Below are 25,313 nucleotides of genomic sequence, written 5' to 3'. Positions count from 1 at the left end.
CTTGCCATGGGTGGAATCATACTGGAACATATATACCATGTAGTTGAGGTCAATGAAGGGGTCGTTGATGGCAACAACCTCTACTTTGCCAGAGTTAACAGCAGCCCTGGTGACCAGGCGCCCAATACGGCCAAATCCGTTGACTCCGACCTTCACCATCTTGTCTCAGGGATGCGGGTGGTACTGCAAGAGAAGCTGCAGCTGCCTGTCGAACGGGGAGGAGCAGAGAGCCCAGCTCTCTGTTTTTAAACAGTCTCCTCTAACTTCCACAGAATATGCATCAGTCTACCACTCACTTAGCACTTACTTGGTGAACATCTATTATGTCTAGGTCCTATGTTGGATAGTGATGATGCAAAGATAAATAAGGTATTACACTGACCTTTGGCCAAGACCAACAGTAAACAAAAGATCTGTATGTTGGATTTTGCAAGGTGAGTATCGCTTACTTGTTAAGGGCAAACCATGCAGGGCATGCTTGTCAGAAAACAGGCTATGCAGAGATAAGCAACTCACTAGATTCTGTATTTAGAAATCAGGAAAAAGCACACAAGTCTCAAATTTTAAACTATATCTTTGGAATTCATCTAGTCTAGAGATGGCAAGTTTGTTTCACCTTGAATGCTGATTCCAAATGACTGCACTGGTGCTAAAGTGCTGGACCTGGAGGAAACGTGGGAACCACAGAGCTCAGCAGGAGACAGATGGGCCCAAGTGAGGTGTCTGCCATAGGCACAGGTAGGAATAGAAGCAAGAAACCGACATCTTCACTTCACAGAGGCAGTTGTACAGGTTCTGTGAAGACAGGCTCACCTCACTCACTGTGGAGCAGCCCAGAGTTTGGCCCACTAGAGTAAGCCAGAGGGCCAGCATGGTGGGCTCTGGCTTTCCAAGCCCATGTACTGCACTAACACTAAACTCCGCGAATCAATTCTCTATGTACCTTTGCTTACCTTGCTAGGACACTGAGGAGGCTGGGCTCTCCCAGCATCATATGGCAGTGAATAACTAGAGGACCCTGCAGCTTGAAACACACAAGTAAGTGGTAGGCTAGAATATGAGGGAAATGTTATCAGAAAAGGGTCCAGAAACCAGTCACTTAATTAGCAAACATTGTAAGTCACTTGGAGTTCTGGTATGGCAATGTAGATTTATGCATTGGACTTCAAGGTCGGTTTGAACTGTAAGGTTGGCAGTTCAAGCTCATCAGCCGCTGCTCAGAAACCTTATGCAGGGTCACTATGAGTTGGCACCAACTTGATGGTACTTAACAACAAACAAACATAATTCCCTTGTTCTATAAGAGAGACAGAGACGTAGCCAGGGGTAGAAGAAAGGAGCAGGCTTAGACTTACACAGATCCAGGTTCAAATCACACTTTGACACTCCTGGGTGTATTTTCTCAATGTCAGCTTTGTAGATTACTTGGGTCCATTTCCCATGGACCCAAGAGAAGTAGGCACTACCTACCATTGTCCCTGTTTTATAGAGTAGGAAACAAACTTTGGGAGACTAGACAACTTACTTTGGTTTCCATGTCATTAAAATAGGGACAAACCCAGCATCTGTCGTAGGTGTCTGGTGAAGATTAGGTGTGGTAAAGCCACTTAGCACAACAGCTGGCACATGGTCAGGGATCAGTAACTAGTTGGTAAACAAATGTATTAACTGGATTTTGAATTTTTAAATGCATGTATTAAATGGCTTTTGATCTATTAACCTCTCAAAAAGCCACATAAATTACATTTTTTGATAATTTTCTAAATAGCAAATGTTCACTTTAGTGAGGTACACTAACAACAAACTAATTTAAATGTTATATGGATTAAATAAAGTTTAAGATACTGTATTATTTGGGGTTCAAATAAATGACTGATATTTTAGTAAGAGCTGAACAGAAAATTTCAAAGGTCAGCTTGAGAAGACAAAGTAAAATATTATAACAAAATGTGCTAAGATCTGGAGTTAGAAAATCAAAAGGGAAGAGCACGCTCAGTATTTTTCAAGCTGAGGGAACAAAAGAAAATATTCACGACTCAACTCTCGTTACTGAAGGACTCTGGGCAAATTATTGAATGATGCAGAATGCGTCAAAAAGAGATGGAAGGAATAGAGTCACTGTACCAAAAGGAAATGGTTAATGTTCAACCGTTTCAAAAAGTAGCATATGATCAAGAGCCAATGATACTTAGGGAGGAAGTCCAAAGTGCACTGAAGGAATTGGCAAAGAACAGGGCACCAGGAATTGATGGAATAAAAATTGAAGTCATTCAAGAAAGTCAGGAGACACTGGAGGCACTCACTCATCTATGCCAAGAAATTTGGAAGACAACTATCTGGCCAACTGATTGGAAGAGATCCATATTTATGCCCATTCCAAAGAGAGGTGACCCAACAGAATGTGGAAATCATTGGACTATATCTTTGATATCCCATGCAAGTAAAGTTTTACTAAAGGTAGTATAGAAATGGCTACTATCATACATTGACAGAGAACTGAAGAAGGTTCAAGCCAGATTCAGAAGAAGCCATGGAACGAGGGATATCATTGCTGATGTCCGATGGGTCTTGGCTGAAAGCAAAGAATATCAGAAAGATGTTTACCTGTGCTTTATTGACTACACAAAGGCTTTCAATTGTGTGGATCATGACAAGCTATGGACAACATTATGAGTATGAGTATTCTGGAACACTTAATTGTGCTCATGAGGAATCTGTACCTGGACCAAGAGGCAGTTGTTCAAACAGAACATGCGAACAATGAATAGTTTAAAATTAGGAAAGGTGTGCGACGTGGTTATATTCTTTCATCATAGTTATTCAATCTGTATGCTGAGCAAATAATTTGAGAAGCTGGGTTATATGAAGAAAAACGTGGCATAAGGATTGGAGGAAAACTCATTAACAACCTGCGATATGCAGATGATACAACCTTGTTTGCTGAAAGTGAAGAGACTTAAAATATTTACTAATGAAGCTCAAAGAGCACAGCCTTTGGTATGGATTCCATCTCAATGTAAAGAAAACAAAATCCTCACTACTGGACCAATAAACAACATTCTTACCAACGGAGAAAAGATTGAAGTTGTCAAGGACTTCATTCTTCTTGGATCAACTATCATGGAAGCAGCAGTCAAAAAACCAAACGACATATTGCATTAGGCAAATCTGCTGCACAAGACCTTTTTAAAGTGTTGAAGAGCAAAGATGTCAGCTTGAGGACTAAGGTGCACCTGACCCAAAGCATGGTATTTTTAATAACCTCATATGCATGCAAAAGTTGGACAGTGAATTAGGAAGATCGTAGAATTGATGCTTTTGAATTATGGTGTCGGAGAAGAACATTGATAGTACTATGGGCTGCCTAAAGAACAAACAGAGCTGTATTGGAAGAAGTGCATCTAGAGTGCTCCTTGGAGGCCAGGAAAGCCAGACTTCATCTCTCATACTTGGGACACATTGTCAGGAGGGACGAGTTGCTGGAGAAGGATATCATGTTTGGTAAGGTGGAGAGTCAGAGAAAAAGAGGAAGACCCCTAGTGAGATGGACTGGCAAAGTGGCGCAGTATCAATGGGCTCAAGCGTGGCAGCAATAGTGAGGTTGGCCCAGGACCTGGCAGTGTTTTGTTCTGTTGTGCATAGGGTCTCTATGAGTCAGTACCAACTCAATGGCACCTAACAACAACAGCAACATTTTAGTAAGTAATCGGTCATTATTATTGTTAAGTGTCATCGAGTCAACTCATAGAGCCCCTGTATAAGGTTTATGAGGAGCAGCTGGTGGCTTTGAACCGCCAACCATGTGGTTAAGCAAGCCAGTACTTATCCTACAGCATCATACCAGGAGTCCAATCAATCATTAGCTTTCTTGATATATGTAAATGTGAGAAATGAAAGTACCTGAAAATAATTTACTCTCACAGGTAGATCTAAACACATTCCCCATAGCTTATTTAACAAGCCCTTTCACCCAAGTGCAGGGCCCTGGTGGCACTTAGGATATGCACTGGACTGTGAAAAGCAAGGTCCAAGGTCATCAGTTCAAATCTATCAGCTGTTCCATGGGAGAAAGATGAGGTTTTCTGCTCCTATAAAGATTGACAGCCTTGAAAACCCTACACAGAGTCACTATGAGTCGGAACCGACTCCATGACAGTGAGTTTGGTTTGGTTGTAGTCCATGTGAAGGAGCCCTGGTAATGCAGTGGTAAAAGCGCTCTGCTGAAAACTGAAAGGTCAGTAGTTGGAATCCACCAGCTGTTCCAAAAGAGAAATATGTGAAACTCTGTTTACATACAGACTTACAGCCTTGGAAACCCTATGTGGGGTTCTACTTCGTCCTATAGGGTTGCTATGAGTTGGAAACAACGCAACAACAGTGGGCTTCTTCCAAATGAGGGTAAAAGCATACTATGGCAGCTCAGCTCTGGCAAGTTTCAGACCAGGAAGTCTGCGAGTAAGTCCTCTTTGGATCAAAGTCCTTGGAGCCCTATGACTAAGTTTCAGGAAATAGTTAATAACCTTCTTCCTTCAACTCAATTGTTGTAACCTCTTTGAGGGCTGGCTCATTGTGGGGCCAGTGAGGACAGTACTAGTTTCCTGACAGTGAGAAGCTAAGACAGGTTCTGAATGAATGCCACAGGAAGAAGACTGAAGGCTGTTATCAAAAATAGATGTGACAAAATAAATGCAGGATGTTCCCGAGAATCTTAATCTCTTCCTTCAGAAAATCTGAACAACTCTGCTGTGCCATTGTGATGCAGAGTTGTGTCTGTGTGTGTATATATTTTGGTATTCGTTTCTTTCCCAGCAATAGAATTTTTCTGAAACAAGAGTCCTGTGAATTTCAGCCTTCCTAACAACACTTCTCCTCTGCTCTGAGCTCTCTGCTGATCCTCTGCAGAATCTGCTGAAATCCTACATATCTGTTGAGATTGGCCCAGGCCTCAGTAAAGCTTGGTGTCCCCCAAGAAAAAGTTACAAGAGTCACTAATGCCATAAATGTCTACTGTTGCTATAATAACCAGTGTTTGCTAATGCGCTCTTATACTTACTATTTCCTTGACCTGAAATGCCACTTTTGTTGTTGTTAAGTACTGTCCAGTTAGTTCCATCTTATAGAGACCCTTTACTAGGTTTCTGGGGCTCTAAATCTTTGCGGAGTAGAAACCCTCATCTTTCTTCTGTGACATAGTTGGTGGGCTTGGACCACAAACCTTGTAGTTCACAGTCCAATGCTGATCTTAACACAGTTTATATGTGTGAGAGTACCAAAGTGGTAAATGCCTCTTTACTGCTTGGCAAATACTAATCATCCATCAAAAGTTAAGTCAGGACCTTTGCTTCCAGCTATAATGGAGTAACATGAGGAAGATCTATGCTTGCCTGTAAGAAAACTTTTAAAATTTGGATGATAAATATATTTGAAGGCATCTACGGACCAAAGCAGAGTCCTGGTATGGCATGGTGGGTTAATGTGCTGGACTGTAAAGTCAATTTGAACCTCCAGGTTGGCAGTTCAAACTCACCAGCCGCTCCTCGGAAACCCTAAACAAGGTTGCTACATGTTGGAACCAACTCGAGTCACTTAACATCAACTATCATCAAGGACCAAAGCAACTAGGACTTGAGGATCATGATTATGAAGAGAAGGGCATTGCAGAGAGGTGTAGGTTCACTTGTGGAGCCATTTTTCCTTTCAGGCTTTTGCCAGTGGTTGGTGCATGGAGAGAGGCTGAGAGCCAGGCAATGCACTTCAGCTAAAAGGCAGCGAAGACAGCAGACATTTCGGTAATCTCTAGGCCTGTGGAGTCTGAAAGCTGCCAAGGTTGTTAAGACTTCAGGAGTCAAGATTCTGGAGAGAAGACAGGTTCAAGAATAGTAAGCCAATACTCAGTGGTTTTCCCCTTTAAAATTATTTGTCAAATTCTTGAGTTATTCAGGCAAAAGTCCAAGAAGCTAAGTAGAAAGCCACTGGAAGGCAAAATGGAATTTTCAGAAGTCTCACAGAGGAAATAAAAATAGTGATTTAGGACTTACAAGAAAGATAAGATCTGACAAGCCATACCCTAGGAACGGGGACGAGTCAGAAGTAGGCTGAGTTTTACAAAACCTGCAACTAGCCTCCAGTCAGCTCAGTTCCTGATGGGGAGTAAGGCGGTCTCTCTTCATTCAGATCACCAACAAGGAACAAATATCTGAAATTTCTATTCACAGTGTTGGCATTCAATCAAGAATCACTAGGTGTACCAAGAAATAAGACAAAGGCAAAAGAAAAAAGAAAAAAGAAAAAAAAAAAAGGCAGCAGAAACAGATCATCAGATGACCAGTTATTAGAAGACATAGACTTTAAGAGAACTACTATTAATATATTCACAGAGATTACAGAAAAATCAGCATGGAAACAAAAACCAAGAAAACAGAAAGAAAATAGATGATAGGAGGCAGAGTAATATCTGTAGCCGAAAAATAAAATAGGGTGTGAAATTTTAGTTGAAGAAATAATAGCTGAGAAATTTCCCAAAGCTCAATGACGTCGAGACAAAAACCACAAGCAGGAGGAAATAAAAGCAAATCTATAACTAAGTAAAACTGTTCAAAACGAAAGACAAAGTGAAAGTCTTAAAAGCAGACAGAAAAAAAAAAATTACCTAAAAGCAGTAATAACAATATTGACAAGAGTAATAGGAATATTCTTCTCAAGAGAAAAATACAGATCAAATAAGAACATAAAGATATCATCAAATAAGAACTGAAATAATGACAAGTACATCCTTCAAAAATGAAGGTGAAATTCAGATATTCCCAAACAAAAACAGTGAGAATTTTCAATGAGTAGACCTAAATTAAAAGAAATTCTAAAGGAAGTTCTATATTAAAATGACCATGATCTCAGAAAGAAAAAAACTGACTGCAGGAAGAATGAAGGACAAAACAACAAAACAAGAAAAAAGACCAATAATATGTAGGGAAAGAGACATGAAAGATAATGAATACAAAGTAGTAATAATGATGATGATGTCTTATGGAGTCTAAAATATATTCAAAATTATATGTTTGAAAATGATTCCACAAAAGGAAGGGGAAAATGATATTCAAGCAGTTTTCAGCTCATAGAATTGTTGGGGAAGTGATAAAAGTATTAACAGATATTGTTGTTAAGTGCTGTGGAGTTGGTTCCGACTCATAGTGACCCTGTACAGGGTTTCTGAGAAGCAGCTGGTTAGTCTGAACTTCTGACCTTATGGTTCAAACAGACCTTGCGGCCCAGTGCATCGTTCTATGCACCATACCAGGACTCCTATAATAATTCATGGATGCATATTGTAATATCTAGCTAAAACAAGGCCAGGGACAGGCTGTGGAACAAACCATCAATTGCTCATATGTGGCAAGTTAAGGCTGAAGCTGAATAAAATTGAAACAAGTCCGCGAGGATCAAAATCAGACCTTGAGTGTATTATCCCTGAATTTACAGATCATCTCAAGAACAGACTTAGTACATTAGACACTAATACCCAAGACCATAAGAGTTGTGAATGACTTCAAGAATGTCATACATGAAGAAAGCAAAAAGTCACTAACAAGCCAGTCAAGAAGGAAAAATCCAAAATCGATGTCAGAAGAGACTCTGAAACTACTCTTGAATGGAGAGAAGCTAAAGTAATTGGGGAAAATGATGAAGTAAAAGAGCTGAACAAAAATTTCAAAGGGACGCTCAAAGAAGAAAACATATCATAAAGTCAAGTATTATAATGAAACATGCAAAGACCTGGGGTTAGCAAACCAAAAGGAAGAACATGCGCAAACAGAACAACGATATGAGGATGGTGCAGCTCTGCTGTTGGAACCAAGTTGACAGCACTTAGCAATACCAACAATGATATAAACTATTATAAATTATATTAAGTGTAAATATAATAGCACTTTAATTACAAATGAAGGTTGTCAGGCCAGATTCAAAACCAAACCAAACCTAACTATATACTTTCCATTGGAGGCATATTTTACAAACAAGAATATAAAAAGGTTGAAAGTAAAAAAGATAAAGCATGCAAATGCTAATCAAAGGAAAGAGGGTGTAACTACCATTGTCAATGTAGATTTCAAGACAAGAAACATCACAAAGATAAAGAATAAAATTGCATAGCGATAAAAGGGTCAATATAAGGGGTCTTGAAAAAGTTCATGGAATAATTGCATCATCTTCTAATTCATTTTTCCACAAACTTTTTGAAGCCCCTTTGTATACTAGGACTTACAGAGCAATTTTACTTTGTATACACCTAATAATATAGATTCAAGATATAGAAAACAAAACTTGATTAGAAGCAAAGGACTACACAAATTCACAATCATATTGAACACAAACACTTTCTCAAAAACTGATAAATCAACAATAAAATAAATCATTGAGGATATCGAAAACTTGAACATGACTGGCCAAAACTGACCACTGACAAAGTGCACATTCTTTCAAGTTTACCAAAATAAGTTATGTATTGGGCCCTAAAGCAGATTTTGACAAATGTCAAGGGATTTCATTTACAGAAAGTTTCCTAATCACAGTGGAATTAAACTAAAAATTATTTACAAAAGTAATAATAATTAGAAAACTCCCAAAGTTTTGAAAATTAAACAATACATTTCAAAGTAGAAATTCAGAATAAAAATTAGAAAAACCTTGGCATGAATTACAATAAAATATATCAAAACATGTGGGATATGTAGCTAAAGCTAAGCAATAGGGAAATTTATAAACTTAAATGCATATATTAGAAAAGAAATGTTACAATGTAGAATAAGCACAGGACAGTGGTTCAAACCTACCAGCTGCTCATTGTAAATCCTATTGTGGGTCACTATGAGTCAGAACCGACTCAATGGCACATAACAGCAACAACAGTGAGGATAAAATTAAGGAGTCCCGGTAGCACTGTGGGTTAAGCATTGGACTGCTAACCACAAGGTCAGTGGTTCAAACATCCCAGGCTCCACAGAAGAAAGATGAAGTTGTCTACTCCTGTAAAGATTTACCATCTCAGAAACCTTAGGGAGCGGTTCTACTCTGTCCTATTGGGTCACTCAGAGACTGAAAGGACTCGATGGCCGTAGGTTTAAGGACAAAACTACAGTACCCAGAGAAGCAGTGATGCCTGAGATGGAAGCAGAGACGATGACATGGAGAGATGGAACAACTGGGGACTTCAGACACAGAGAGGGAGAGGGGCTGTGTGCTCACTACAGGGAGGCAGGCTTGTAGTGTATACCCTTAGGTTGTTTGATGATGCATGGAGGGTACTGTAACCATGGCAATGAAATGATATACAATAGGATGAATGTAAAACTAATGTTCTCCCATGTAAACTATCACATTATTCACAATAAAACATTAAACAAACAAACAAACTACAGTCTCTAATACGGGTGACAAAGTCCTGACTATTCTGGCTCTTGTGTTCTTATTGCTTCTGTGTCATCATTCATTAACTCCACGGCACGTAACAACAACAGTCATGCTGGCCTTTCTATTCCTTGAAAACATTAAATTACCTTCCTGCTTTAGGACTGTGAAGGTGCTGAGCTTCCGTTGGAAATGTTCATTCCTTCCTCTGGCCAATTTCCACTCTTCTGTCACTTCCTTACAGAAGCCCTCCCTAAGTTCTCAGTCTCGGTTAGGTTCCTTGGGACATAACCGTTGAAATTCAAACTCTTTTTATTGGCATGTGTTACTGTAATTAAACAACTAGGTATTGCTTCTTATGCAATTAATTAAAAAATATTGCTTATTATCCCCCAAATGCCATAAGCTCTTTGTTGTACGGATGGAAGCTGCCTTATTTATCATTGCATCCTTAGTGCCTAGAATGATGTCTGGAAAACAATATGCACTCAGTACATGTGTGTTAAATGACTGAATGAGTACATAGACTATTAGTTTACTATGTAAGTAGCCATTTGGTTAACTCAAAAGTTATTAATGAATGCCACTGTCTTAGAAGAAAACTCTGAACTATTGCTGCTGACAGCAGTTGGCTTTATTTCTTCAGCACTCACAATACAACTTCTAGTTACTTGCAAATCCAAGAAATTTCCTTATAAAGGGTTCCCTCCCAACAATGTTTACACAAAATAACTTCTGACTCTACAGTTTCCTGTTTAATTCATTTGGGAAAAACAAAGTGTTCTGTAAAAGCAATTTATTGGTAAAATTTGCTCTAATCTATGCCAAGCTATGTGCTGTAAAAATGGTTCAAATGACAGTTATTATTACTAACAGTCACACTAATACCAACAACAATGACTGGTATTCTACTTTCTATGTAGTTTCTCATTTAATCATCCCTTAAATCATTAGAAGAGGTATTTTCTCTGTTTTGTCTATGAGAAAACTGAGAACCGGAGAGGTAAGTAACTCATGTTAAGGTATATAACCAATAATGGCAGGGCCATTGTTTGAACCCAGGTCCATCTGATTGCAGACCCCAGGGAGGATCTTGACACTCATTCTGCTGCTCAGTCTCCCAGGGACAAAGAATAATCCAGGGCACCACAGGTAAGTGTCTCGCAGTACAAACCATGCTCCAGGAATGGGCACTGAGAACCCATCTGGAAACTCAGGCAAGGTTTTGCCAAGCTCCACACCTTGGTGTCAACATACAAGAAATGCTTAGCATCAAGCAAGCAGAAGGTGGAATGCTCTAGCAGACACCTCCACAAAGCAGAGGGTGGAGAAGAGGTGCACCCCATTCTCTACTTTCGATCACCAGCTCCACTCCTAGCTAGAAAACAAAAAACAGCCTATACTAACCAGAGATAGGGCCCTAAGAGTACGTTTTCTGTGTTTGCTTCAATCACTCTTCAATTTACCAAGGAGCAGGTGAAGAGTTGAGTGCTAATTTGGTCAATTACACAGGACCAATGGCTGCCATCAATCCAGGTGAAAGAACCAAGTAAAAGATGGTTCACTGTGTTATGACAGAAATCTGAAATTAGGCAAGTGGTGGCAGGCTTCAAGCCACATGTGGGAATTTTCACCAATACCATGCAAGTTGACAAAGAATAATAAAGAAATTCTTGCTTTATGGTGTTCTCCATTTTCGAAGCTGCCTCATGGAATTGCTGTGAAGACAGTTTATACATCTCGGCATTCTACAAAGAGAAAAATAGAACTGGTTACCCAAAGACTGAAATTCCCCTCTGGCTTCCTCCAGGGATCAAGCACAATTTCTTGACCAGCACAATGCAGCAGACTGGGGATTAACCCACAGCTTGGGTTCTGTCTATCATGGATAGACACACTAGCTCATGAAGAACATTCTGAGATCAGCACATCCAGCTTGTTGTCTGATTTTGTAAGTAAAGTTTTATTGAAACACAGCCCCATTCATTGTTTATGTATTGCTTATGATTGTTTTTTGCTTCAACAGCAGAGTTGGGTAGTTGCAATGTATAAATAGCAAAGCCTAAAATACTCTCTCAAAATGTTTGTTGGCCACTGATCTGCCCAATGCCTGTTTTTAGATGGATTCTGGTATCCACAGAGGTGACGTGGCTTCTCTAAAGTCACAAAGCAAATGGCAGTACAACACTAAAACCCAGGTGTCTGGATTCCCAGTTTGATACACTCTTTGCTGCTACCAATGGTAAGTGGTATAGACAGTTCTTTTATTCTAAGATTATCTATCTTCTGTGTACATACAGAGGCAGGTGAGTGTAGGAAGAGATCGGCCTTAGGAAGAGATAAAACAGGTTTAAATCCTGGCTCCACCTCTGTGTGACTCTAGGTAAGTTACTTAGCTTCTTTGTACCACAGAGGTGAGTCATTCAAGATTATACGACCCAGAACCCAGTTCTCTCCTTTGCATGTCATGTTCCCAACTTCTTCACTAGTTTTCAAAGATTAGCATTCATACCATCTGCTGCTTCTGCCTCCCACCATGAGGGAATACCAGGAAAGTTCATAAATGTATAAACATTAGGTAAGGGGAAGGAGCAGGACCTCACAGTTGACTGTTCTGTGGAAAGCTCTTTCAAGAATGATACAACACAGAAGTGGTCCCTGAAATAGGTGGGGCCAGGCCACTGGGTAGGAATGGATGGGCTGTGAGTACTTCATCAATACTGGTGACACAAACATCAGCAGATGCCACATAGAGTCAGCTTCCTGCATGCCAGGTCTAATGCCAACCCCTTCAAAGACTCTCAGGCAGAGAATATTACCCTGATTTTCAGGTAAGCAAACTGATGCTTTAGGTTTTAAGGACCCATCACTGGCATGGCTCAGTCAACAACAAGCTTGCAAGGTAGGTGACAGGACACATTTTTTATACAAGGTAAAAATTAGGACCTCCCCTCCTGCTTTGATTAAGCTTGTTCCTATAACTCCTTTGATAGATGATCATTTAGACTCAGTTTGATCCTTTCACACATGGGGACTTACTATAAGACTGCACAGTCCACAATCCCAAGTTTGAATTTTTACTGGACTGCAAGGTTGGTTTGAACTACAAGGTTGGTGGTTCAAACTCATCAGCAGCTCCTTGGAAACCTTTCACAGGGTTGCTATCAGTCGGAACTGACTCAATGGTACTTAACAACATACACTAGCTGTAGAGCCCTGGTATGGCACTGTAGGATAAGCAGTGAACTGCTAACTGCAAGGTCAGCAGTTCAAACCCACTAGTCAGTCACTCCTTGGAAATCTTCTACAGGCTTGCTGTAAGTTGGAACTGACTCGACAGCACTTCACAACATATTGACTGTGGTCTTTGGGTAAGCTATGTAACTCTGCTGAGTCTTGGTTCTTTTAACTGTGATACCTGTACCACCTCTGCTGCAGGGTAGCTGGGAGGGCAAGAGTCTGCTTGTAGAGGGTGTGGTGCAATGCCTCACATATAATACCCCTCTCAATCCAGAGAGCCACTGTGGTTGGCCCACAGAGTCTGCCGAAGCTAAAATCTGCCTTAACCCAAACTCTCCCATGAATCCGTTTGCCTTCTTCTCTTGAGGCCCAACTCCTCAGGAGCACTGTCTTTCCCCCACCCCAAGATCATTTTATACTTTATTATGCTCCCCCATTTATACTTTCTATTGTGAATTGGGTGAATGTTTACAGAACAGATCAGTTACTAGTCAACAATGTATACACATTTTCCTTCATGTCATTCATTGACTGCAATCCCCTCAATGAAACATCATTTATCCCACCTCTTCCCTAACTCTTCTGAACTGTTTTTGGGTAAATGCAACCCTTTTGATCTTTGTAAGGTGTGTGGACCTCCCTCCCTGTGTTATTAGTCCCTTTATAGACCTGTCTATTGTTTGATTGAAAATTTAGTCACTGGGGTAATAAGTTCATTTCTAGATCTGAAGGTCGATTTAGGGTCAGGGAGTCTACCAGTCTCTATTCAACCAGTAAAGAAAATGATTTATTATGATTTTGAGTTTTGTCCCACAAGACCTTCTGATGTGACCCCTTTTCAGAGCAGTTGGTAGTGGCAGCCAGGCACCATCTAATTCTTTTGGTCTCAGGGTCACAGAGACTGATGTTTGCCTGACCCATGCATGAGTCCACTGGACTCATTATTTCCATGCATCTTTGAATGTTCTTCACTCTTCTTTCCTTCAGACAGGGAGAGACTAATAGTTGTACTTTAGACAGCTGCTCACAAAATTTTAAGACTCCAGAAGTAGGATGTCACATAGTCTTGTCGGGCTATGATAGGTCAATCAGCGTCCTCAGAGACCATGGATCCTGAGCCCCCAAGCCCAGCAACTCATTTCCTCAGGGTGTCTGGTTATGTCCATGTTTTCATAATTTTGTCACCTGTATGCCATACCATGGAGTCCTAGTGTGGCGCTGTGGGTTCAGGCGCTGGACTTCAAGGTCGGTATGAACCGCAAGTTCAGCAGTTCAGGCTCACCAGCTGCTCCTCTGAAACCCTATACAGGGTTGCTATGGATCGGAATTGACTCTATGGCACTTAACAACAACAAATGCCATACCACATTCATGAAGCAAAGGTAAATACCCATGTACAAATATCCTCTGTCAAACCTATGTATATTTGTGAGTATACTTCCACTCTTCCTCCCAAATACATGTCTAGCCATGTATCTACCCACAGATCACTGTTACCGTAGTATTGAATATATAACAGTATGTACCTCTGTTGCCTTTAACTCTTACACTCCTCTTAGTCTCTTCCTGTCTCCATCATTGTTTGCTGACCTCACTCTTATTATTGCACTCAAGTTAACATGTACCTACTCTCTAGCCAATAATATACCTTCCCTTTCCTTCCCATCCCTGGTAACTATCAAAGAGATGTTTCTTTGACTATGAAAACCTTTTGAGTTTTTATAGTAGTGGTTATTGTCTTGCCAGCACACTTATCTGCCAATGTCCCTTTTTTTTTTTGGTAAATTGGTAGAAGATCCTTAGGACCTTTGCTCTAATACTGTACCTCCATGAATGCAGCCTAGGCTGTGTGAACTTGGTAAATGGCTGGGTTAGATGACTAGCTCAGATTGGACATGTGGTCAGCTAGATTTGTCACAGGAAGTGCCCACAGGTCAACAAGGGGCTGTGATCTCCCCACTGTAGTTTCCTTTATTGTCTCTCAATCTGACTCAGGGAAACTCCTTCCTGGCCTGAGCCACATCACCCTCCCCACTTAGAATCAGTCTAAGCAGACTCACAGGGACTGTGTGCTACCAGAAGCAGTGACCACCACTGCTCCCCTAGTCTGAAACTGGGGAGATGATCTCCTGTTTTCATGGGCCCTCATATCCACCAGGCCTTCCTGAGATGGCTGCAGAATGCATAAACTCCTTTTTTCTGGAGTGGCCCAACACTTGGCAGACTCCTTGACTACACAGTGAGGGATGACTTTGCCACAAACATTCATACTGAGACCCTGCTAAGCACAAGGAGATTCAGAGCAAAACGTGACCCACTTCCAGCCTCGCAGAGATGACAGGTGACAGGATGTCACAATTCCAAGAGAGCCTCTGTTAGTGGTGCCAGGTTGCTATAGCAACATATAAACTGACATAAACCATGAGGTAAGAGTGCTTTCTTGGGAGTTGACACCTATCTTAGTTTTTTGAGTGCTGCTCGAACAGAATACCAAAGTGGATGACTTTAAGAAACAGACATTTATTCTCTCACAGTTTAGTAGGTTAGAAGTTCAAATTCAGAAGGTTGCTTCTGGGGGGGTGGGGGAGGGAGATTTCACTCTGTCAGCTCTGGAAAAGCTCCTGGTCTCCTTTCAGCAGCTGTAGGCCCAGCCTTCCTTGGAGATCTCCATGGGTCTTGCCATCAGTCTTCCTCTGGATCGAGGAGCTTCACAGTGCAGGGACCCTGGTTCCTAGGGATACACTCCACTCTCTGCTCTGCTTTCTTGGTGGGGGCAGGTCCCTCTGAGCTCCACTTGCTTGCTTAATCTCTTTTATATCTCAGAAATTGACTCATGATACAACCAGATGTAGATTGCATCTGGCCTCATTAACAAAGAAGTAAAGATTTACAAAACACAGGATAATTACATCAGATCACATAAGATCACATCACGTTGCTCTTGTTGTTGTTGTTAAGTGCCTTCGAGTCAGTTCTGACGCATAGCGACCCTGTACAGGGTTTCCGAGGCTGTAAATCTTTACAGGAGCAGAGTGTCTCGTCTTTCTCCCGCGGAGCGGCTGGTAGTTTCGAACTGCTGGCCTTACGGTTTGCAGCCTGATTCGTAACCACTACGCTACCAGTGCTCCTTTGTTGTTAAGAGCTGTTAAATTGGTTCAGACTCATAGCGACCCTGCATAGGATTTCCAGGGAGCAGCTGGTGGGTTTGAACTGCCAACCTTGCATTCAGCCTACTTTGTGGTTCAGTGCTTATCCTACGGTGCCACACAAGGACTCTTAAGATACATTATGTTGCTGTTGTTGTTAAGTGCCAACGAGTTGGTTCCAACTCATAGTGACTGTATATAGGGTTTCCAAGGAGCAGCTGGTGAGTTTGAACCACTGCTTTTGTGGTTCAAACCGACCTTGGGGTCCAGTGCTTTAGCTTACAGTGCCATACTAGGATGGCAAAGTACATCATAGAGGTGATAATATCATATGAGGTCTCACTATGGAGGTGATGACTCCATCTTAACCGCTAAACCACTGAGAATCCTGGTCCAGTCAGTTCACACAAAACCTCAACTATCACACACCTAAACTGATGTTTAAATTTTTTACACACACTAAAAAAAAATATATTTTAAACTATTTACACATGGTTTAAAACAACAAATAGTAGACAGGACAGAGGGTACCCAGTATAAAGTAAGTCTCCCATGTGCTTTTCCTTCTCCTGTGCACACTTTGAGAGTCCACTATGCACATACAAGCAGGTTCGTGTGTCCCACTTTTCAGTAATACAAATACCACAAAGTTGGCAGTTCAAGTCCATCAGCTGCTCCTCAGAAACCATAAACAGGGCCACTATGAGTTGGAACTGATTCCATGGCATTTAACAACAACACCTTACTTTTCCACTTAATTTTCTGAGACCTCATCCTTTTTAGCAGCTGAGTAGTATTCCATTGTGTGAGTGAATATTTGATCTTTAACTTGACCAGTTCTCCACTTATTGCTGTTGTTAAGTTATTGAGTCAGTTCTGATTCCTAGAGACCCTATATAGGGTTTCCAAGGAGCAACTGGTGAGTATGAACTGCTGACCTTGTGGTCTAGTGTTTTATCCTACAATGCCACATCAGGACTCCATCTGTAGACATATGCTATAGACATTTACATTCTTTCCAGTCTTCTGCTGTTACAAACAATGGACATCTTCACATTTATCATTTTGTGTATAAGTGAGTATACCTGTAGAGTACATTCTAGAAGTTAAATTCATGGGTCCAAGGGTACATTCATTTGTAATGAACTGAATCTTAATGGTTGACCAGAAATGAGTCAGATATGAGAGGAGGGTCTTCTAAACACTAAGAGGGAACAATGAGTGGCAGCTCCTCACTGGATATGAGGGATGTGACACCCCCTGCTTGATGCACAAGGAACAAGGGAAGAGAAAGGCTGGATAGAGAAACATGGTCCAGGGTAAGGATCTCACAATGCTGGCAGAAGGAGGAGTTAATAAGGGTTATTCTTTAAGCAAGGGAGTGACAGGGTAGATTTGGATCTTAGAAAGAACACTCTGGTCTCTATTTGTAAAATGGGGTTCAGGTCTCCACACTAGATTGTCAGTGTTAGGAGTTTCTTGAATCTCCCATAGCACAATGTCTTCAAGAGGCACTGGGTGTGCTGGTACCTGGAAATAAGTATTATTACTCACTTAGAAATCACTGGAAAATCTTTCTGAAATGCATTGTCCTGAATTCTCACACATTAACCAGCATCCAGTGATCATAAGCTATTATTTCTAGGCAATTTTCTTTCCCATTATTATCTTCAGTTCCTGATTTTACAGTCTTTCCCTCTGCTCTACACACACACTCTCCTCCTCCTTCTCTAACTTCTCCACACACACATCCAAAACCAGAAAATCTGATCTCCATTAATTAAATCCACCATTAAAAATTAAATAATGTGAGTATGAAGGTGGAAGTGTTATCTCTATGGGTTTCAAAAGTGACAGTGTTTCTTCAATTACTTCTCGAGCAATTTTCATATTGCCTGATTTCTCCAAGGACCTGAGTTTTAGAGATCAAAAGAGGGTCCAAGGGTAGGGGGTGGGCACATTGAGAAGGTCTGGGAAGGGGAGATGGTGAGACAGTTTGAAGACCAGAGAGCTGGCCCTCTTTCTCCTCTAGAGCATGGAAGAGGGTTGCTGAGGAGGGAGGTTGCATGAATGTCACACATTCAGGTAATGGGGGTGTGCATCAGCCTTGTAAGATAGAGCCGAGTAAAGCCAGCAAGCGAGGTGAAAACAACACAGCTGAAGCTGCTGGTCCATCGTATTGTGACCTCCAGGCTTAGGATCCCAGAAAGGCACAGATAGTGCAGCTACTAGTTATTGTTGTTACATGCCACTGAGTCAATTCTGACTCATAGCGATCCTGTATAGGGGTTCCAAGGTGTAGCTGGTGAGTTTGAACTGCTGACCTGTGGTTAGTAGTACAGTGCTATACCAGTAGTACAACGCCACACCAGGACTCCGTAGCTACTGCTAATTAATATTTCTTCACTGCCAATCTGTGTGCCTGGTGCCTGATCCAAACCATGGCACTTTCAATCATCTCATATGCATGTGAGAAGTCCTGCTGTGGCACTGTAGGATAAGCACTAGACTGCTAACTGCTGTGATTTGGAACCAACTCAATGGCACTTAATAACATATGCATGCGCAAGTTGAACAATGAATAAGGAAGACCTTGGAAGAATTGATTTATTTGAGTTAATAGTGTTGGAGAAGAATATTGAAAGTACCATGAACTTGCATAAGAACAAACAAATCTGTCTTAGAAAAAGTACAGTCAGAATGCTCCTTAGAAGCCAGGATGGCAAGAATTAATCTCTAATAATTTGGACATGTTATCAGAAGGGACCAGTCCCGGAAGAAGGACATCATGCTTGGTAAAGTGGAGGGTCAGTGAAAAAGAGGAGGACCCCCAACAAGATGAAGTGATACAGTAACAGCAGCAATGGGCTCAAGCATAACAACTGTGAGGCTGGTGCAGGATGGGGCAGTGTTTTGTTCTGTTGTGAACAAGGTCAGTATGAGTAGAAACTGACTCCACAGCACCTACCAACAATCTTGTGCACAGTCTTTGCTAGGTGTCATGAGAGATAGAGTGAAGAGGGAATTCACATCTAACTGGTAAGACAAGCGTAAAGACTAAGGAATCTTCCAAGAACAACTAAGAAAAAACCTGTAGCACTGATGACTAATTGAAGAGGAATGCTGTCACACTCATTATTAAAAAACAACACTACAAAATCTATCCTGAAGTACAACCTGCCAGTGATAGGATAAAATCCATACGCCTACAAAGAAGACCAGTTAATGAGATTATTATTCAAATTTATGTACCACTAACTAATGCCAAAGAAGAGGAAATTGAAAATTACTAACTTCTCTAGTCTGAAATTGATCATTTTATGGGATCAAGTGCATTGATAGTTACTGGTGGTGATTGGAATGTGAAAGTTAGAAACAAAGAAGGATCAATGGTTTGGAAATATGGCTTTGGTGATAAAAATGACAAGAAAGATCAGGTATTACATGATAACATTTTGAAAGATCAATGGGTTTATTTATTGCAAATACTGTTTTTTCAACAACATAAATGGCAACTATACATGTGGACCTCACTAGATAGAATACACAAGAAACAAATCGACTACATCTGTGGAAACAGATAATGGACAAGCTCATTATCATCAGTCAGAACAAGGTCAGGGACCAACTGTGGAACGATCATCAAATGATTGTATGCAAGTTCAAGTTGAAGTTGAAGAAAATGAAAACAAATCCACAGAAGTTCAAATGCAACCTTTTGTATATCCAACTGAATTTAGATATCATCTCAAGAACAGATTTGAATACTGAACACTAATAACTAAGGACCAGACAAGTGATGAAACAATATCAAAGACATCATACATGAAAGTAGCAGAAGGTCACTATAAAGGTAGGAAAGAAAGATGACAAAAATGGATGCCAAAAGCTAAAATGATGTGAAGAAATTAAATAAAATAGCTAAACAGATCATTTTAAATAGCAACTTGAGAAGACAAAGTATTGTAATGAAATGTGCAGAGATCTGGAGTCAGAAAACCAAAAGAGAAGAACACACTCAGTATTTCTCAAGCCAAAAGAACTAAAGAAAAAATTCAAGCCTTGGGTTGCAATATTTACTATCAAAAATAACTGGTCAATATTCAACCATTTCAGGAGGTAGCATATGATCAAGAACCAACAGTACTGAAGGAAAAAGTTCAAGCTGCATTGCAGGCATTGGTGAAAAAACAAGGTTTCAGAAAGTAATGGAATATCAATTGAAATGTTTCAACAAACTGATGCAGTACTGGAGGGGCTCATTGGTCTATTCCAAGAAATTTGGAAGATAAATACCTGGCCAAACAACTGGAAGAGATTCGTATTTGTGCTCTTCCAAAGAAAGGAGATCCAACAGAAAGCAGAAATTATCGAACAACATCATTAATATCACATGCAAGTAAATGTTTTGACAGAGAACTGCCAAAAACCCAAGCGGGATTTAGAAGAGGACATGGAACAAGGGATATCAAAACAGAGAATACCAGAACATGATTACCTGTGGTTGGTTGACTATGCACAGGCAGTTGACTTTATGAATAATAATAAACTATGACTAACATTGTGAATAATGGGAATTCCAGAACACTTAGTTGTGCTCATGTAGAACCTGTACACAAATCTGGAGGCAATCATTTGAACAAAACAAGGAATACTGCATCATTTGAAACCAGGAAAGGCATATACCAGAGTTGTATCTTTTCACCATACTTATTCAGTCTGTATGCTGAGCAAATAATCTGAGAAGCTGGACTATGTGAAGAATTGTAGGACGACTCACTAACAACCTGCAGTATGCAGATGACACAATCTTGTTTGCTGAAAGTGAAGAGGACTTAAAGCACTTACTGATGAAAATCAAAGATGGCCTTCAATATGGACTGCACCTCAACATAAAGAAAACTAAAATCTTCATAACTGGGCCAACAGCAACATCATGATCAGTGGATAAAATATTGAAATTGTCAAGGATTTAATTTAACTTGGATCCACAATCAATACCCATGGAAGCAGTAGTCAAGAAACCAAACGATGTATTACATTAAGCTAATTTGCTGCCAAAGATCTCTTTAAAGTGTTATAAAGCAAAGCTGTCACTTTGTAGACTAAAGTGTGCCTGGCCTGTTTTTGTTGTGCTGTCAAGTCATTTCTGCCTCATAAGGACCCTGTACAAGGTTTGTGACAGTGACTGACAGACCATGTGGTTAGAACAGTTAGCAGTCCAGTGCTTGTCTATAGCACCACACCAGGACTCGTACTTGACCTAAGTAAGCCATAATATTTTGCTTCATATATATGAGAAAGGTGGAAAATAAATAAGAAAGACTGAAGAAGAATCTATGCATTTGCATTACGGTGTTGGTGAAGAATACTGAATAACCCACAGACTGCAAGAAAAACAAACAAAATCTTCCTTGGAAAAGTAAAACCAGAAAGCTGCCTAGAAAAGAGGATGGTGAGACTTCATCTCATGTACTTTAGACATGTTGTCAAGGGGGACTAGTTCCTGGAGATGGACATCATACTTGGTAAAACAGAGGGTCAGCAAACAAGAGGAAGATCCTGAATGAGATGGATTTACACAGTGGCTTCAACAATGGACTCAAACATAGGAAAGATTGTGATGGTGGTATAGGACTGGGCAATGTTTCCTTCTATTTTACATAGGGTCGTTATGAACCAGAACTGATGGGACAGCACCTAACAACAACACATTGGGAAGAGAGATCTGAGAGTGTTGGAAGAGTAAGGAATGTTTCCTCAGGGGTGGAAATTCTGCAAAGGTAGGAATGTTCATCTGTCCTGTTTGCTGTTCTACTCCCAGAGGCTGTATCTGATGGCACACAGTAGGTCAACTGTGGTACATACAGTTAATTATTTAGTATGTGTGACTTGTGTCCTTGATGGGTCTGCATGAAAGAAGGTGTGAGAAGATGTTGATAGGATTATATGATAGGATTATATGAGTGACTGTTAACATGGCTAATTGAAAACTTGGAACTCTAATGGGGGTATAAAATGAGCAACCTTAGACGCAGGAGTGGGGATGGATCTCACTACCATCAAGGAAGAAGAGCCAGAAGCAGAGTGTGCCCTTTAACACTGAGATCCTTGTGCATTGAAGCTCCTTGATCAAGGCAACAAGAGTTGTCACACCAGAGTTGGGCACTGACAAAAGAGGAATAGCAGCAGAACCAAGAATGAGATAGAGTGGTAAGCTTTCCAGCCCACAAAGTAAGTAAAGCTGAGTGACTTTGGGAAAGAGGCTTGCTGTCGAGAGTGGTGTGCCTCCAGTTACTTCATTAGGGAGCTACGTTTGTTGACCCATAGAGTTAGAGCGGAGTGCCTTCAGGGTGAGGATTATAGCAGAGTGGGGTGCCTACATAGTATTTATCAGCAGTTGTAAAATAATTTTGTAAAATTGCCTGAGCAGGGCAGAGGTCAAGCAGCCAGAGAGAGACCTGTCTGTAGGAATGGTGAAGAGAAGTCTGTCTTGACCAAAGAAATCTATCCTGAGCATTTCTGGTCCTATGTTGTAACCTGTTAACTTTCCTAATAAACTCCATAACTATGAGTATGGTGTCTGAGTTCTGTGTGGCCACTGCAAGGTATTATCAAATCCAGCTAAGAAGTTGAGAATGCTGTTGGAGGGATGGTTTGTGCCACTTTTTACAATCATCAACAAAAAGTCATTGCATACCCAGGAACAGAGGACCCCAGGACCATCAAGAAAAGAGCACGAATGGAACGAGTGGAATGTGGGACCCTAACCTGAGAAGCAGCAACACCATAGATGGAGGCAGAGATGATGAATTGGAGAGAGAGAGCAGCTGAGGACACTGGACTCATGGAAAGAGAAACACTATATGCTGGTAGCCAGGAGGCAGGCTTGCAAAATGTGCCCTTTGGTTGTTTAAATTATATATTCCTGAGTGTTTTTGCATACATCCCCCAACCAAAAAAATAAAATAAAATAAATAAATAAAACAGAGGGAATAGAAGCAAATACTGTTGAATGGTGATGCACAGAGGAGATCGTAATCATTGCAATGAAGAGTATAAAACCGATGCACTTCCATGTAAATTATCACTTAATTCACAATAAAAATTTTTTAAAAAGTCATTGCATAAATGGGGATGAGGGTCAGAACTTCTAGAACAAAATCTGAAATGATAATTGAGACACAATCATTTTTATATAATCAACCAAGAAAGTGTAATTAGCCCCAACTGGCAAGGATCATGCTGAGGTCAACATGGGGTATAGCCAGAGTATACAGGAGCCTGAGGGCAGGGCCAGCAGGGGCTTTGTGTGGTCAGAAGCTTTGAGTGAGAATCAGTAATTGGAAACTTTAGCCCAAGAGTGAGGGCACCTGACCAGATGGTTTAGGAAAACGCAACAATGATAGCCATTGACTATGACCTGTGACCTTGAGCAAGGTATTATATCAGGTATTTCCAAATCGTCTAGCTCCTTGAATGCCCCAAACAATACTTCAGGTAGGAATTGCCGCTCGGTTTTCACAGATGAAGAAACAGACTCAGCAAGCAAAGGGACTTGCCTAAGGTATTACAGGGAGCAACAGAGGTAAGGAAGGTCTAAGGACAGGGGTTCATGCACTTCCAACATGGTGCCACACTGTCCCCTTTGTGACCAGCTGTCCTCTAGGAATAAAAATAACAATAAGAAAAGGCAACATGGAGGAGATACAACGATGAAACATGATAAGATGCAGCAGTATGTGAAGTCTGTTATCCTCACTGCCCAGAGCCAAGGAGATTTCTCAGCAAAATTAGTGCTGGCTGGAAAAGGGCCAAGAGGTGAAGGATTATGTAAACCCCAGCAATCTAAGAGGAACAGATTCTAGTAAGAGAACTCCACGCCAAGGTGCTGTCAACATTGTCAAATGTCAGTGATCTGGGGCAACAGCAAACTCACCAGTCTAATTACCCAAAGCTTCATGAAACTCATTTTAATGAGTGAAGAAAATTAACATATTTAGGATTTAAAGAAAGACTCTATGATTTAAAAAGAATAATAATGAAGAACAATAAGTGAACATATACCTTAAAATGTTTTGAATCATTAATATTAAAAAAATTAAAAGATGAAAACATAATAAGCTACAGAGCCAATGAATGAATAAAAATTTTAATTTTGCTAAGAACTGGCTGTTCTTGACAAATTCATAAAGTTGGTCCAATATGTTTTTGTTTCCTTTCCCCTGTTGTAGGGGACAATAGAGACCCCCATCTTCAATGTATAAGTATTATAGTTGTGGTGGTGTTCCATGGAGTCGATTCTGACTCACAGTGACTCTGCATAGGGTATCTGAGGCTGTAAATCTTTACGGGAGCACAAGTCTCATCTTTCTCCTGCAGAATGACTGCTAGTTTTGAATTGCTGACCTTGTGGTTAGCAGTCCGACTTGTAACCACTACGTTACCAGAGATCCTTTTATTAAGTGTTACAGAGGAATGAATGTATGTTATGTGCCGTGGAGTCAGTTCCGACTCATAGCGACCCTGTACAGGGTTCCCATGGCTGTAAATCTTTACATGAGCAGAAAGTTTCATCTTTCTCCTGTGGAACAGTTGGTAGTTTCAAACTGCTGAAATTAGCAGCCTGATTCATAACTACTATACTACTATACCTTTAAAGAGGAATAAAAAGGACAAAATAAACCTAGATCACTCAGTGCCCATCAACTGAAGAATGGATAAACAAACTGTGGTACATATACACAATGGAATACTGTGCTACCTTGAAAAATAACAAGGAAGCTGTAAGCCAATGCTTAACATGGATGAACCTTGAGGACATTATGTTAAGTGAAATTAGTCAGTCACAAAAGGAGAAATACTGCATAGGACCACTACTGTAAAAGACTAAGAAATAGAACCCATACTAAAGGGGGGTGGATTCTTTGCTGGTTAGTGGGATGTGGGGAGGGGGAGGGAAGAAGGGGAAGGTGGAGCACAGGGCAGGGAATAGACACAGGACCGTTTGGGTGCTAGAGACCCAAACTTGAAAGGATGAGCAGACCAGCTTGGAGCAGCTAGAAGAACTGAAGATACTTCTTGAAAGAAAGACCTACAGGAAAAATACAAAACAATACAGGCAGACCGACTGTTACTACAAGAACAAGCAAGCTGCTTTGCCCAGGAGACATCAAGGCAAGTGGTCAGGTCCCCGCAGTGTAAACCCACTTCCAAGACTAAGACTCAATGGGAATACAAGCTCTGATTGGTGACCATGCTCATCACCAATAAGGGGAAGTGAAGGAAAAACAGCAATGAAGCTGCAAGCTAAGCCCTACAGTGTTCAACAGACTTCTGTGAACCCGGGTGGAGACCTGGTTGGCCAGCAGTGTGGCAAAACCTGGGAACTCTTGGGCCCAGAGTCAGTGACTAAGCCACAGAGGACTAGAATGGAGAGTGAAGCATCCAGCTGATAAGAAGAGAGGGCATATGCACAAGAACACCCACACTTGCAGATAATACCCACTTGACCTGCCTTCAATG

The 25,313-nt window shown here is 40.8% G+C and overlaps 1 protein-coding gene across 1 annotated transcript in view; it reads right to left on the bottom strand.

The window, feature by feature from the left end:
* Positions 1–25,313, bottom strand: part of CHCHD6 (coiled-coil-helix-coiled-coil-helix domain containing 6) — a 517,542-nt gene that overhangs the window by 55,488 nt on the left and 436,741 nt on the right. The window contains exon 6 of the mRNA XM_006876231.1: positions 11,080–11,150. Coding sequence (XP_006876293.1) covers positions 11,080–11,150 — 71 coding nt within the window. The remainder of the gene's footprint in view (positions 1–11,079; positions 11,151–25,313) is intronic.

Source organism: Chrysochloris asiatica, unplaced genomic scaffold (genome assembly GCF_000296735.1).
Source record: "Chrysochloris asiatica unplaced genomic scaffold, ChrAsi1.0 scaffold00367, whole genome shotgun sequence".
Taxonomy (NCBI): domain Eukaryota; kingdom Metazoa; phylum Chordata; class Mammalia; order Afrosoricida; family Chrysochloridae; genus Chrysochloris; species Chrysochloris asiatica.
Note: the sequence above shows the minus strand (reverse complement) of the source record. Positions and strands in the feature narration are given on the sequence as shown.